Source organism: Dendrobates tinctorius, unplaced genomic scaffold (genome assembly GCF_039654945.1).
Source record: "Dendrobates tinctorius isolate UK_male_01 unplaced genomic scaffold, ASM3965494v1 ptg000211l, whole genome shotgun sequence".
Classification (NCBI taxonomy): Eukaryota; Metazoa; Chordata; class Amphibia; order Anura; family Dendrobatidae; genus Dendrobates; species Dendrobates tinctorius.
This window is the reverse complement of record NW_027361878.1, coordinates 5,654,564-5,666,874: the sequence shown is the minus strand read 5'-3', so window position 1 is coordinate 5,666,874 and position 12,311 is coordinate 5,654,564. Positions and strand designations below refer to the sequence as shown.

At 38.5% G+C, this 12,311-nt stretch overlaps 1 protein-coding gene across 3 annotated transcripts in view; it reads left to right on the top strand.

Annotated features, from left to right (window-relative positions):
- Positions 1-645: 645 nt before the first annotated feature.
- MUC2 (mucin 2, oligomeric mucus/gel-forming) overlaps positions 646-12,311 on the top strand; it is a 97,934-nt gene continuing 86,268 nt past the window's right edge. For all 3 annotated transcript variants that reach the window (XM_073554348.1, XM_073554347.1, XM_073554346.1), the window contains exons 1-5: positions 646-744; positions 1,792-2,053; positions 10,782-10,896; positions 11,272-11,362; positions 12,177-12,292. In XM_073554348.1, coding sequence (XP_073410449.1) covers positions 669-744; positions 1,792-2,053; positions 10,782-10,896; positions 11,272-11,362; positions 12,177-12,292 — 660 coding nt within the window. In that variant the 5' untranslated portion in view covers positions 646-668. The remainder of the gene's footprint in view (positions 745-1,791; positions 2,054-10,781; positions 10,897-11,271; positions 11,363-12,176; positions 12,293-12,311) is intronic.

The following is a 12,311-nucleotide window of genomic DNA, read 5'->3' as shown; positions in this document are numbered from 1 at the left end:
TAGTCTTTTTGCTGAATTTTTGGAGTGGAAACTGAGCAGAAACTCTCCCGAATCCTCCTTGAAACATCAAAACTCTTCAAAAACGTGCAGTTTCCTCTCAATTTCTCCTCCAAAAAGTCATCAAAAAGACTCAACGTGAACGTACTCAATCAATATATGGGGTTCAATAACTTTTAGTGCTGTGGTTATTTATTTTTCAATATTAGGAAACAATTGGTTCAGCTTTTGTCTTGCCATATGAACCTCTTGCATCCGATGTGTGCCTTGTTTTTCGCTTTTGGACCTTTTTATAACAGATTTTTCATTCTACAGGATCTTTTAGAGTCTCATGTGCTATATGCTATGGTGTTATAGTCAAGTCCTACAGTATGTGACCTTTACCACCCTTACCTGGGAGAAAATGTAGCAAATGCTAGATGTATAGTCTGAATTGTTTGCCGAAGGTTTGGTCAGCAGTGACAGAGTTAAGGAAATGAATATCTTGGAGTGTATCCCTCCCAAATGGCTTAATATGAGGAACGAAAAGGAATGTTTACCTTGATTGTAAAAGATTAAAGATTTTCCAGCCCCTCCTGCTGTGATGTCATTTTAGACATCAAATAATCCTATAAGAGCGAGGAGCAAATGCCCCTGACAGTCCTGAAGGTGCATCGCCCCCGGGGCCTACAATGGGGTACTTCACTGCCAGCTTGGGGGTGTTATGGCTGGCTTTGGGCATCTCGAATGCTATAGATGTAATATCAGGTAAATTCTTTCTACAATTTCTGAAATATTTGTTAACAATCCATTTTTGCCATTGTATTTTTGGGATTAACTGTTTGGCAGAAGAAAGCCATTTAGGAGCAAGGGATCAGGAAACACACAGATAATGTATTAGTATTAACGTGAGGTTTTAACTTATCATTGTATACATAGTTTATCAACTTAGTCAATGAGTCTGGTAAGTTTACACATGCTAAGTACCGAGGACAGTAAAGCTTTCGTTGTGGTGTAAGGCAATGTTCACATATAAAGTCTTTTTGCAACTTTTTTTAAATGCAAATTTTTTTTTAGTGTAAATTAAAAGCTTCTTTTTGACAGGTCAAGCAAAAGTTATAAAAATCATAAATATCATGCAAATGTTCGTTTTTTTACCCGACTAAAACTGCATTTTTAAAATGTTTTTTTAATTTTTTTGCAAAGTGAAAAAGTGTTGGAAAAAAAAACGCAACGAGCGTTTTAGCTGAGTTTTTATGCTGCATTTTTGGTGAATAAAACTAACTTTATTGAACATATACTGTAGATAAAACACAAATATAAAAATAAATAAAACACTGCAAAAAATGCGGCAAAACGCAGTCAAATCCTGAGTTTTGAATGCAGCATTTTTATTGCCAAAAGAGCATTTTTTGGTTGCACAAAAACACGGCACGTGAACATAGCTTACGATTTGTTTTACTCAGTACTCATAATTTGATGTTTTACCGAAGTTCTTCCCATACTTTAGACTTTGTCCTTCAAAGGTCCTTGAAAGGTCCTTACTTCGGAAAATTGTTTTTTTACTTACGGAATACATTCTTAGGCCACGTACATACGTTCAGTATTTGGTCAGTATTTTCCATCAGTATTTGTAAGCCAAATCCAGGAGTAGAACAATCCAAGGGGAAGTATAATAGAAACCCATCACCACTTCTGGATTTATCACCCACTCCTGGTTTTGGCTTACAAATACTGATGGAAAATACTGACCAAATACTGAATGCGTGAATGTGGGTGAGTCTCATTCTAACCTATTTTACCAATTGTCAATAGGTCGAATCCGTAATCACGGTCACTACGTCTGCAGTACATGGGGAAACTATCATTTCAAAACCTTCGATGGGGACTTCTACCAGTTTCCTGGCAGCTGTAGCTATAACTTGGTCTCCGATTGTGGAGATTCCTATCCGGAGTTCTCTGTACACGTTCACCGGTCCGAGGACAGCGGTCATCCCCTTATCGACAAGATCACCGTCACCATCAAAGACGTCACCATCCTACTGGAGAGCAGCATAGCCATCGTGAATGGGGACTTGTAAGTTAATTAAACTAATGTTTTTGGTTTAAGTTTGAACACAAATTATGATCTTTATGTTTTCCACACCTTCCGCTTTTACTGATAGACGTGATGGATTCATTACCATCTCCTTGATAAAAACTTCACGATCAATATAATTGTATCAAAAAAGCAAAAAGGAAAATTTTGCTAAAAGATTTTTTTTTTTTTAACTAGATTAAAACACGGTACCAAACCCTTTGTTTTTTTGGGCAGATATACATGTGTAAAAATATATTTAAGAAATCAAAAGACTTGAAAGACGACAAGGCCAAAAAATTGTTAACAGCAGCGCATATAACATTGTAAGATAGGTACAATAAATATAAATTGTAAAGAATTTCAAGTAATATAAAATTGTGAACCTGCGTTTAGGAGGAGGTATTGGGATTATCTAAGTGCTCCCTCTGTCATAGACACAATGGTCATGACCTTCATTATAAATACAGAGCAGAGCAATACAAACGTGAAATACATATGTGTTCTTGATGTTTTTATTCTCTTTGGTCTGTTATTTTACCTCATTTTGCTGTATCGTGCTGTTCTAGTCTACCTAGCAAAGAAAAATGAAATTTGTTTAACCAATTATAAGTAATTTATACTATACCCCCTGAGGAAGCGAGATCAAAACATGCGAAATGCGCCTTGGGAAATATGTCTCTGTAGTAACCATGCATTGTGCATCTCATTAAGGATAAGAAAATTGCTATATGTACATGAATGGGTACATGCATTACTTTGTATATATATATATATATACAGTATATATATATATATATTTTATAGTAATCATGCTCCTGTCCTTAATGAGATGCACTGTGCACGGTTACAACAGAGATATATTGCCCAATGCGCGTTTCGCATGTTTTGATCTTGCTTCCTCAGGGGGTATAGTATAATTTACTTATAATTGGTGAAACAAACTTCATTTTTCTTTGCTAGATAGTCTAGAACAGCACAATAAAGTAAAATGATGTTAAATAACACAAAACCTGAGAGAATAAAAATATCAAGAACAGATATGTATTTCAAGTTTGTGTTGCTCTGTCTGTGAGTTTTGTGACCCATATATCCATATCATTTTTATCAAATACCATCTGATACGTATGGGGAAATGCAACTTCTAAAATTCAATAATAGAATAGCTTTCTATCTTAAATAAATCATATGAATATGATGCCATAGTTTAACTACTAAGAGTATATAATATTCTGTACATTAGATATATAATTCATGTTAAAGGAATTCTTTTTTTTTCAACTTTTCTATGTTTATGGCCTTGTAGATCCTCAACAAATGGGTCTCTTTCACTGCAACCCAAGGACACTGATTTCACAATAGTTCAGCATTCTTTAAAAAGAAACAATGCATTACATTTCCTCGTATTGTGGTTTACGTATAAATATGACTCAGCTTTTCTTTTAAAGTTTCCTTCTGATTCACAGTCAGTTTTAATTTCATGGCTCTACTAATACAAAGTGGCCCATGTAATACAAGCCTTGCATGAGGATTTTCGAAAGTTGAAAAACAACTTTAAAATGCCCAATTTACATACTGTATGTATAGTGACGTTTGATGTACATCATTCCAGATTTTCTACAGTAAATTGTATCTACTATGTTTTTTTAACTATTATTAATTTGCGTTTAAAGACACTTTAAAACCCTTTTAACAAGAGCTGATCTGTAGCACTTGGCGGCGGCAACTATACAGTGTGAGTGAGCGTTGGAGTTCTGCTCCATACATTGTATACATTTGGCTGCTGACAGCTGATTGGAAGCTGTTGGACCAGCTGTTGGACCCCAACCAATCAGATATTGGTGATTTATCCTAATATCAAAGTGATGACAAACTGTCACGCTAGATGAGGGAGAAGTTAGGTGCACAATAACGGGGAGAGGGAGGGAGAAGGTCAAGAACTAGGGAAGGGGCAAGTGGGGACCCTAGGCAGATCTAACAGCACCCTGTCTGCCCTAAGCATCCCTAAATAGGTTTTGAACCTATCATCAAGCAGGAACCTAATCCCTGTCTGACCATAGTGATAGGACCTGGAAAGGGAGGGGATGAGGTAAGTGCTAGTCAGCCCCCACTACAACTAAAGACAGGGAGGGTGAACTAACGAGGGGATACACTTATGCTTGAGAAGACCACCGAGACATCACACTAGCAATCCTCCAAGAGTCCTCTGAGAAGACACTAACCATCTGCTAGTACTTTCAATAAGACAGAGGCCAAATTGAGCTAACACCAGCTTCATGCTACAGAAACTGAATGTATTTAAACCTTCAGCAAAGTGTGTAATTAGCAGCAGAAGGTGGGGGTAACTGTTGGGTCCTAGAGAGAGAAGGATATCACTTCACAACAGAGATGCAAAAAGCAAGAAGGTGCTTGAGATAATCAAAATGACCTTCTATAGCTGGATCCAGGATGACTGTCTGTCACACCTGACACACCTGTGACACAATCCCCTTTAATAGATAGATCTGTATGGAAAAACTTACAGATGTAGCGGATAAACGAGCATTCGATGTGCTACACTATTTAAGTATTGCGCCACAGTGCTCTATTCTGTTTCAGCCTTGCTGTTCGCTGGCGTGGGTCAGCATCTTAGGTTAATGGTGCAGCTTTATCTTTAATAATCTATAATATTTATAATAATAATAGTAGTTATGTATTATATGATTAATGCAACTTTTTCCAACCGGAGTCCCCTAAAAATCTTGGGGTTCCTTGGAAATTGACCATGGGTTAACTATTAGATATCTGAAAAAGAAAGTAAGCTGCAAACTAATTTCTGATGTCTCATAGATGGTATGAGTGGGTAAAATGCGAAACAAATTTGGGCCAGAATATAAAATTATACAATCCTTCAGCCAGCAGAGTATTTTTAGAGGTAGGAATAGGCGTAAGTAAGATTTTTTTTTTAAGTGGAAACATTTCCAGGGATCATACAATTGAGAATAACATTTGAGTATACCAGTATTTCACCAGCCAAGCTTAGGCAAGCAAGCAGGCCCCACTTCAGATATATACTAATAATCTATGTACAAAGACAGCCCTTGTTCTCGGCAGCACAGGTCCTGTTTACACAGGACTATGTGCTGCCGAGAATTTTGATCTTTTAAAGCAAGCCAAAAGTGTGAGTTCATGAACTTTTTACATATTCCATAGAGCAGAAGAAACATTGATATCTCTAAATATTTTTTATGGTAATGGCCATATTTCTGTCTGTATGTTAGAGCCCAGTAATCATAAATATATAACTATTGGTAATAGTTAGACTGTTCATTGACTACTGTCGGAGCGATATGATGGAGGTGCCAAGTCATCACATACTGGTAACAATAAAAAAAAGATTTCTCAAGCCCTCAAATGCTCAGTTTTTACAGTATCAATACGGAATAAATTCTTGGACTTAGAGTGCGCTGCCACTGAAGAAGAAGCGTTATGCTTCGAAACGCGTAGGGATTAAAGGGTTAACTTTTTTAACCTTGTGTGGATATTGAATCTGTCTGGCAGCGCACTCTAAGTCCAAGAATTTATTCCGTATTGAACTGTGGTACGGTTCCGCTGTGGACCGTTGGACGTGCAGCAGGCTGACTTACTATACAAGCTTTATTTTCTCTTTGAGAAGGTGAGTTTAATACTTTCAGTATTTGTACATTTTACCCGGATAAGACCCTATTGCGCTTTTGTTTCAACCCTTTAGTGAAAATAATCCAGTTTTTACAGTATAGTATTCTAGGCAGAACAGCTGTGATCCTGACAGTCTGGGGCATGGACTGACATTTGTATAAGGTGTTCCTTTTGGGTGTTGTCTATTTTTATAAAGCAATTAAAGTGGAGTTTCTTAATGACCGCACCAAGTCTTACTTGTGTCTTTGACCATATGGCGAGCTGCCTGAGGAGGGGCAGATCATCAGATTAATGGGAAGCTATAAACATTTATAGCATTATACGGTGCTAGATTATTCAGTAGAAATAAGGAGGTATAAGCCTTTATTTATTTTTATTTATTATTAATATTTCAAAATCAGAGGTGGTCCAGCTACATCAAGAATTCTATAACATATCATAGTGTTGTTTTTACTAGTACAGCTGTTACACTTATGCTATTGTTTTATTCATCTTATTTCTTGTTGTTGTCTCATTTACGTCATTTACAATGAATCTGAAGCCAACTCAGAGAATCCAATTTATACCAAGGAAGTAGGACATTTTCTAGAAAACGGAATCTTAACTTTGCCATAACTTCATGAAATGGGCAATTAAAACGGTACAAAGTCCCAAGGACTAAGTGTTAAAACATCTATAGTAAAATGTACGATTCTACATTAGTTTAATTCAGACAATTTTATTCATCGTCTACTGATTAAATCATCTTTTCAACTGATATTTTGTCTTCCTTATACTGAAATGTTCGAAGCAATGAATACATCTAATTTAGGCTTAGATGAGCCTATAGTAGGTGAACTCAAGTCCAACACCCTTTTATTGCATCCTAGGAAATGCAGTAGACTGTCTTTATAGATATAAAGAGTATCAGGGATGCAAAAATATAATAGTTTTATGTCCAAGTCACTCTATGACAAGACAAGTGATAGCAAGAAAGAATAACTTTTAACCCTTTCACGACCTTGGACGCATCCAGTACGTCATGGTTGGGAAACGCTTCCCAACCTATGATACTGGGTATGTCATGGCTATTCTGGTAGTACAAAGGATCTGGAAAAGCGAAATGGCTTGTCGCCCCCCCCAAAAGAAATTTTGCATTCCCAAATCCAAATGACTCCCTCCCTTTTGAGCCCCTAAACCACATTTAGCGCCCACATGTTTGGCATTTCTGTAGCGATTAGAGCCTGTCTAATTTACAGGTGCATGTCTCCAGAAGCACGAGATGGGCATAACATACTGGGCACTACAACGTACTGGGCATTACAATGACAGTTTGTATTTTTCACTCAGCAACATCCACAGTTGCTTGTTTCTGGTAATTCCCAAAGGTGTATAATTACCAAAATGTGGTCACTTGAGAGGGGATTATGATCTTCTAGCACCTAGGAGCTCTATATATGAAGAAAATCTGTGCTCCAGGAGACAAATAAAACTGCGTCCTCCCCGAATCTCGCACTATGGCTAAGCAGCACTGTACAGTACAGCCACATATGCGGTATTTCTTCATTCAGAAGAAACTTACCCATATCCGCTTCTGAAAATGTAAAATCTGGGGCTAAAACTAAATTTTGTTGGTAAAAATTCAATTATTTTTTCATCAATGCCCAATGGGGAAAAATTTGGTGATACACCCGTGATGTCAATACGGTCACTGCACCCCTAGATGAATTCATTGTGAGGTGTACTTTGTAAAATGGAGTCACTTCTGCTGTTCTGACACCTCAGGGGCTCCCCCAGTGGACCATGCAACCCGCAAACCATAATAGTAAAATCTGTACTATAATATGGCACTCTTTCTCGCATGAGTTTTGCACTATGCCTCAAAAGTAGTTCCCCATTACATGTAGGATATTGGACTATGACAAACTGAAGTCCATTTTTTCCTATTACCCCTTAGAAAAATTAAAATCTTGGGGCTAAAACAATGTTTTAGTGGTCAAAATATAATTATTCTTTCTTCACTACCCAATGATATAAAACTCTGTGAGGCACATGTGGTGTCAATATGATCACTGCACCCCAAGATTAATACATTGGGGGATGTAGCTTGTAAAACTAGGTCAATTATGGGGGTTCTGCTGTTCTGTCACCTCAAGGTCTCTGCCTATGTGACATGGCATCTTCAAACCATTCCTGCAAAATCTGCACTGTAATATGGTGTTTCTTCCCTTCTGAGCTTTGCACTGTGCCTCAGAAGTAGTTTTCGGCCACTCATGGGGAATCAGTATACTCAGGAGAAATTGCTCAACAAATTTTGAGGCCCATTTTCACCTGTTACCCTTGCAAAAATAAAAAATCGGGGCTAAAAGAACATTTATGTGGGAAATGTAGTGACACGGGGACAGTGTCATTGGGGTTAAGCCTGGATGCACTAACAGGGGAGGTGCGCCACTAGACAGAGTGTGTGGAGACCGAGGAGCGAAGTGCACACAGGACCTGAGCTTAGCCAGTCACGTGATCACAGGGGGAAGCTAGCCGGTCACGTGACCACAGGGGCGGAGCTACTCTGCACGAGGACAGGGAGCTGGCTGAGGGGACAGAATAGAAAGGACAAAACCAATAACGTAGTCAGAGAGCAAAGCCAAGGGTCAGAAGCCAGATGGGAATGAGGTAACCGGGGACAAGACAGACGAGTAACCAGAGGCAAGCCAAAAGGTCAGATAACCAGGAGGGATGAGTCACTACCGAGCAGAAAGACAGAGATAATAGTCAGGGGGCAAACCTGGTCATACACAGCAAACAAACACACGCAGAGAAACAACGATACAGAGAGTAACCTGGGTCAGCAACCTCAAACCGAGTATCACCGACACTGAACCCAGGAAATACCAACATTAAATAGCTGCCCCAGAACCAAAGAGAGGCAGACAGGCTTAACCCTGACCTGACCAGAATGGAGCCAGAACCACCCCGTCCTTCGTCATGACAGGAAAAATGTGATTTTTTTATTTTCACAGCTCTGCGTTATAAACTTCTGTGAAGAACCTGGGAGGTTTGAAGTCCTCATCACACATCTAGATACATTCCTTAAGGGGTCTAGTTTCCAAAATTGGGTCATTTGTTGTGGGGGTTTCCACTGTTTAGGCATATTGGGTCTCTTCAAACAAGACTTAGTGTCTACTAATGATTCCAGCCAATTTTAAGCTCCAAAAGTCTAATGGTGATCCTTCCTTTCCAAGCTCTGCTGTGCGTCCAAACAGTAGTTTCCCCCCACACATTGGATATCAGTGTACTCAGGAAAAATTGCACAATACATTTTGGGTACATTTTCTCCTGTTACCCTTGTGAAAACAAAAAAATTGGTCCAAATAACATTTTTGTGAAAAAAATTACAATGTTCATTTTTTCCTTCCACATTCTAATAATTCCTGTGAAGCACCTGAAGGATTAATAAACCTCTTGAATGTGGTTTTGACTATTTTGAGGGGTGCTGTTTTTAGAATGGTGTCACTTTTGGGTATTTTCTATCATATAGACCCTTCAAAGTCACTCCAATTGTGATGTGGTCCCTAAAAAAAAAGGTTTTGTAAATTTTGTTGGAAAAATGAGAAATCACTGGTCAAGTTTTATCCTTTCTAACTTCTTAATGAAAAAAATACCTATATCAAAAAATTATGCTGATATAAAGCAAATATGTGGGAATTTTTATTTATTAACTATTGAGTGGGATTTAACCCTCTGGCTTAAGGGCATCAAGTTTGAAAATTGCAAAATTTTCCAAATTTTTGCCAAATTTCAGATTTTATCACAAATAAACGCAAGTCATATCTATCAAATGTTACCAATATCATGAAGTCCAATATGTCATGAAAAAAAACAATTTCAGAATCAGTGAGATCCGTTCCAGAATTATTACCACATAAATTGACAACCATCAGAATTGTAAAATTTGGTTTGGTCATGCAGTAGAAAACAGGTTGGGGGTAAAGAGTTAAAGAAGTTGTTCACTATTCGAACAACACCTTTTCAATGGCTATATTCCCAAGTATAACATAAAAACAGCCTATGCTCAACACTGATGCCAAGTGAACAACTACATTGGATCTCCTTGGGCTCATGTGCCGTTATTATGGGATATGACCCCTGCAGCCAATCAGTGGCTTCACTCTCTCTTCCTTCGGGCATAAGTGACATTCGGAGGAATTCAGAGAGCAGCAGTAGTTCTCACTTCTTCAGGATTTCAGTTTCATCCAAAGGATGTGTGAGTGAAGCGATCCATAAGCCGCTGATTGGCTGCAGGGGTCACATGCCAAAATAATGGCATGTGAGCCCCAGGACACGCGGAGCCGATGTTGTTGGAATGGCGTTGACATTGGTAGTGAGAATAGGCTGCTTTATTTTAAACAGCAGAATACTGCTATTGATAAGGGGTTGTCCGAGTGATGGACATCCCCTTTAACAGGTATTGGTATGGTTAGAACAAGTAAATCTCCTATGAAGACTAACCCTTGTGTCCAGTTAATGTGAATGAGGACATAAACAGTATGCTCAACTATGTAACCTATAGTTTTTCTTACTTTATGTGGAACTCCTAGGGGTTGTTCAGCTTTGGGGGCAATTGTTTTTACTTCAAAGTAGGTATTTTTTGGCTAAAAATAAATGTTTTCCACTATTTGCCTTCTATAGCCTCTATGTTGCACTGTCTATTGCTGGTTGCAGAATGAGCTAAATGGGAATCTGTCAGTGAGCTCCTTCTGATGGGCTGATAGAAGAGTTTGTAACTTTTATCTGTCTTTTTCTGAGCTCTCTTGGTTGATTTTTTATGACCACTGACCACATCAAAGTTAAATGCGTAAAGGGAAGCAAAGAGCCTGTAGAAGTAGAACAATGCAAAATTGAATAAAACCCAATTCAAAAAATTATTTTTTAGCACGGATACATGCATTAAAATAGCAAAAAACAATTGTCCCCAAATTTGGACAACCACTAATTTTAGATAAACCTCATAAGTCTATACTTCTCTTTCACTATGAAGACGAAAAGAAAATGGAGATCAATTAGAACAAATATATATTTTTTTTATATTTTGCAGAGCTAAGACACCTTATTACAGTTTTGGAATCCACATTCAGAAAAATGATGAATATTATAAGCTGTACACAAAAACGGGTTTGACCCTCATGTGGAACAAAGAAGATGCTGTCATGGTGAGCTTCATAGGAAGGTCTGATTTGTATAGGGGCAAAGGCTGACTGATTGTTGGGAGAGATGTTGTTCCTGCATGTCTGATTTTGGACTGCTGATTGCATTTTCCTTCCAGAGATAAGCCACCAGCAGAGATGTCTCATAGAGAACACTGGAGTTCTTGGCCAAACAGGCATCCCTGTGGGAGAGTTGTTCGAGATGGCTATTGACTAAAGCCTCATTGAGCAGGGGGTTGAACTAAATGACTCAGGCGGTCCCTTCCATCTCTACCATTCTAGGATTCTATGATCATTCAGCCATCCGCCATTTTATGCATGTCTGACTTACGTCTTGGGTATATTTTTTCATCATTACTGTTTTTTCTCTATTCTTCATAGGTTGAACTAAGTGCAAAGTTTAATAACCGCACCTGTGGTCTGTGTGGTGATTACAATGGTGTCCCTTTTTATAATGAATTTTACTCTCAAAGTAAGTAATCTATAAAACGTAGTTAATTTTTGCTCCATATACAAACCACTGCCCCCCTTGGCCGATCCCAACCCAGATCCATGTAGGAATTGTATCACAGATTAGGGGCTGTCTTGCAAAACCAAATACAGTGCCTCGTTGGGTGCTGCGTGTTGCCAGAAAACTGGCGATGTAGACTTGGATAGAATACACAAGCACTGTCTGATCTGTGGGGGTTCAACTTCTAGGGCCCTCAGCAATCAGACATTGATCGCTTATCATACAAGCAGGTACAGATGAGCGTATTTTCGGTCCGAGTGTGATCTGGCAAAACATCGGATGGCACTTTAGTTAGTTCACATGTCCAATTTTTTCCTTGGCCAGAGTTTGTCCGAGGAAAAAAATTGCTGCATACCCAAGTTTGATCCAATAATTGGTTCGCAGTTGGCCATGCAAGTCAATGAGTTCATGGGAAAATTCGGACTGCCCTCGGATAACATCTGAGTGTAGTCCGATTTCCACAACCTCAAAGAATGGAGAAGATGGAGAAACTTTTTTCTCTATCTTCTCTTCATACTAGAAAATCAGATCAAACTTTGATCAGAGTGTGATTTGCATAATTGATGTGATTTTCTCGGATGACAAAAAATACAATCGTCTGTCCCTGTCCTACCACTATGTCATCAATGTGTTTTATAAGAATACCCCTTGAAAGGGTTTGTACCAACTTGTAAAGTTATCGCCTATCCGTAGATAAGGTGATAACTTCCTGATTGCTGGGGGTTATGAAACAGGATATAGATTCAGCTTCTCACTTCTTGATTCTTCTTCTTAGATATCTTACTTAGCCCCATACAATTTGGAAATTTGCAAAACATTCACGACCCAAAGGATGATTGCACGGACATAGACGAGACTCAGAAGACAGACACAGACCACTGCTACAAATACGTAAGTAAAGGCATTAAAT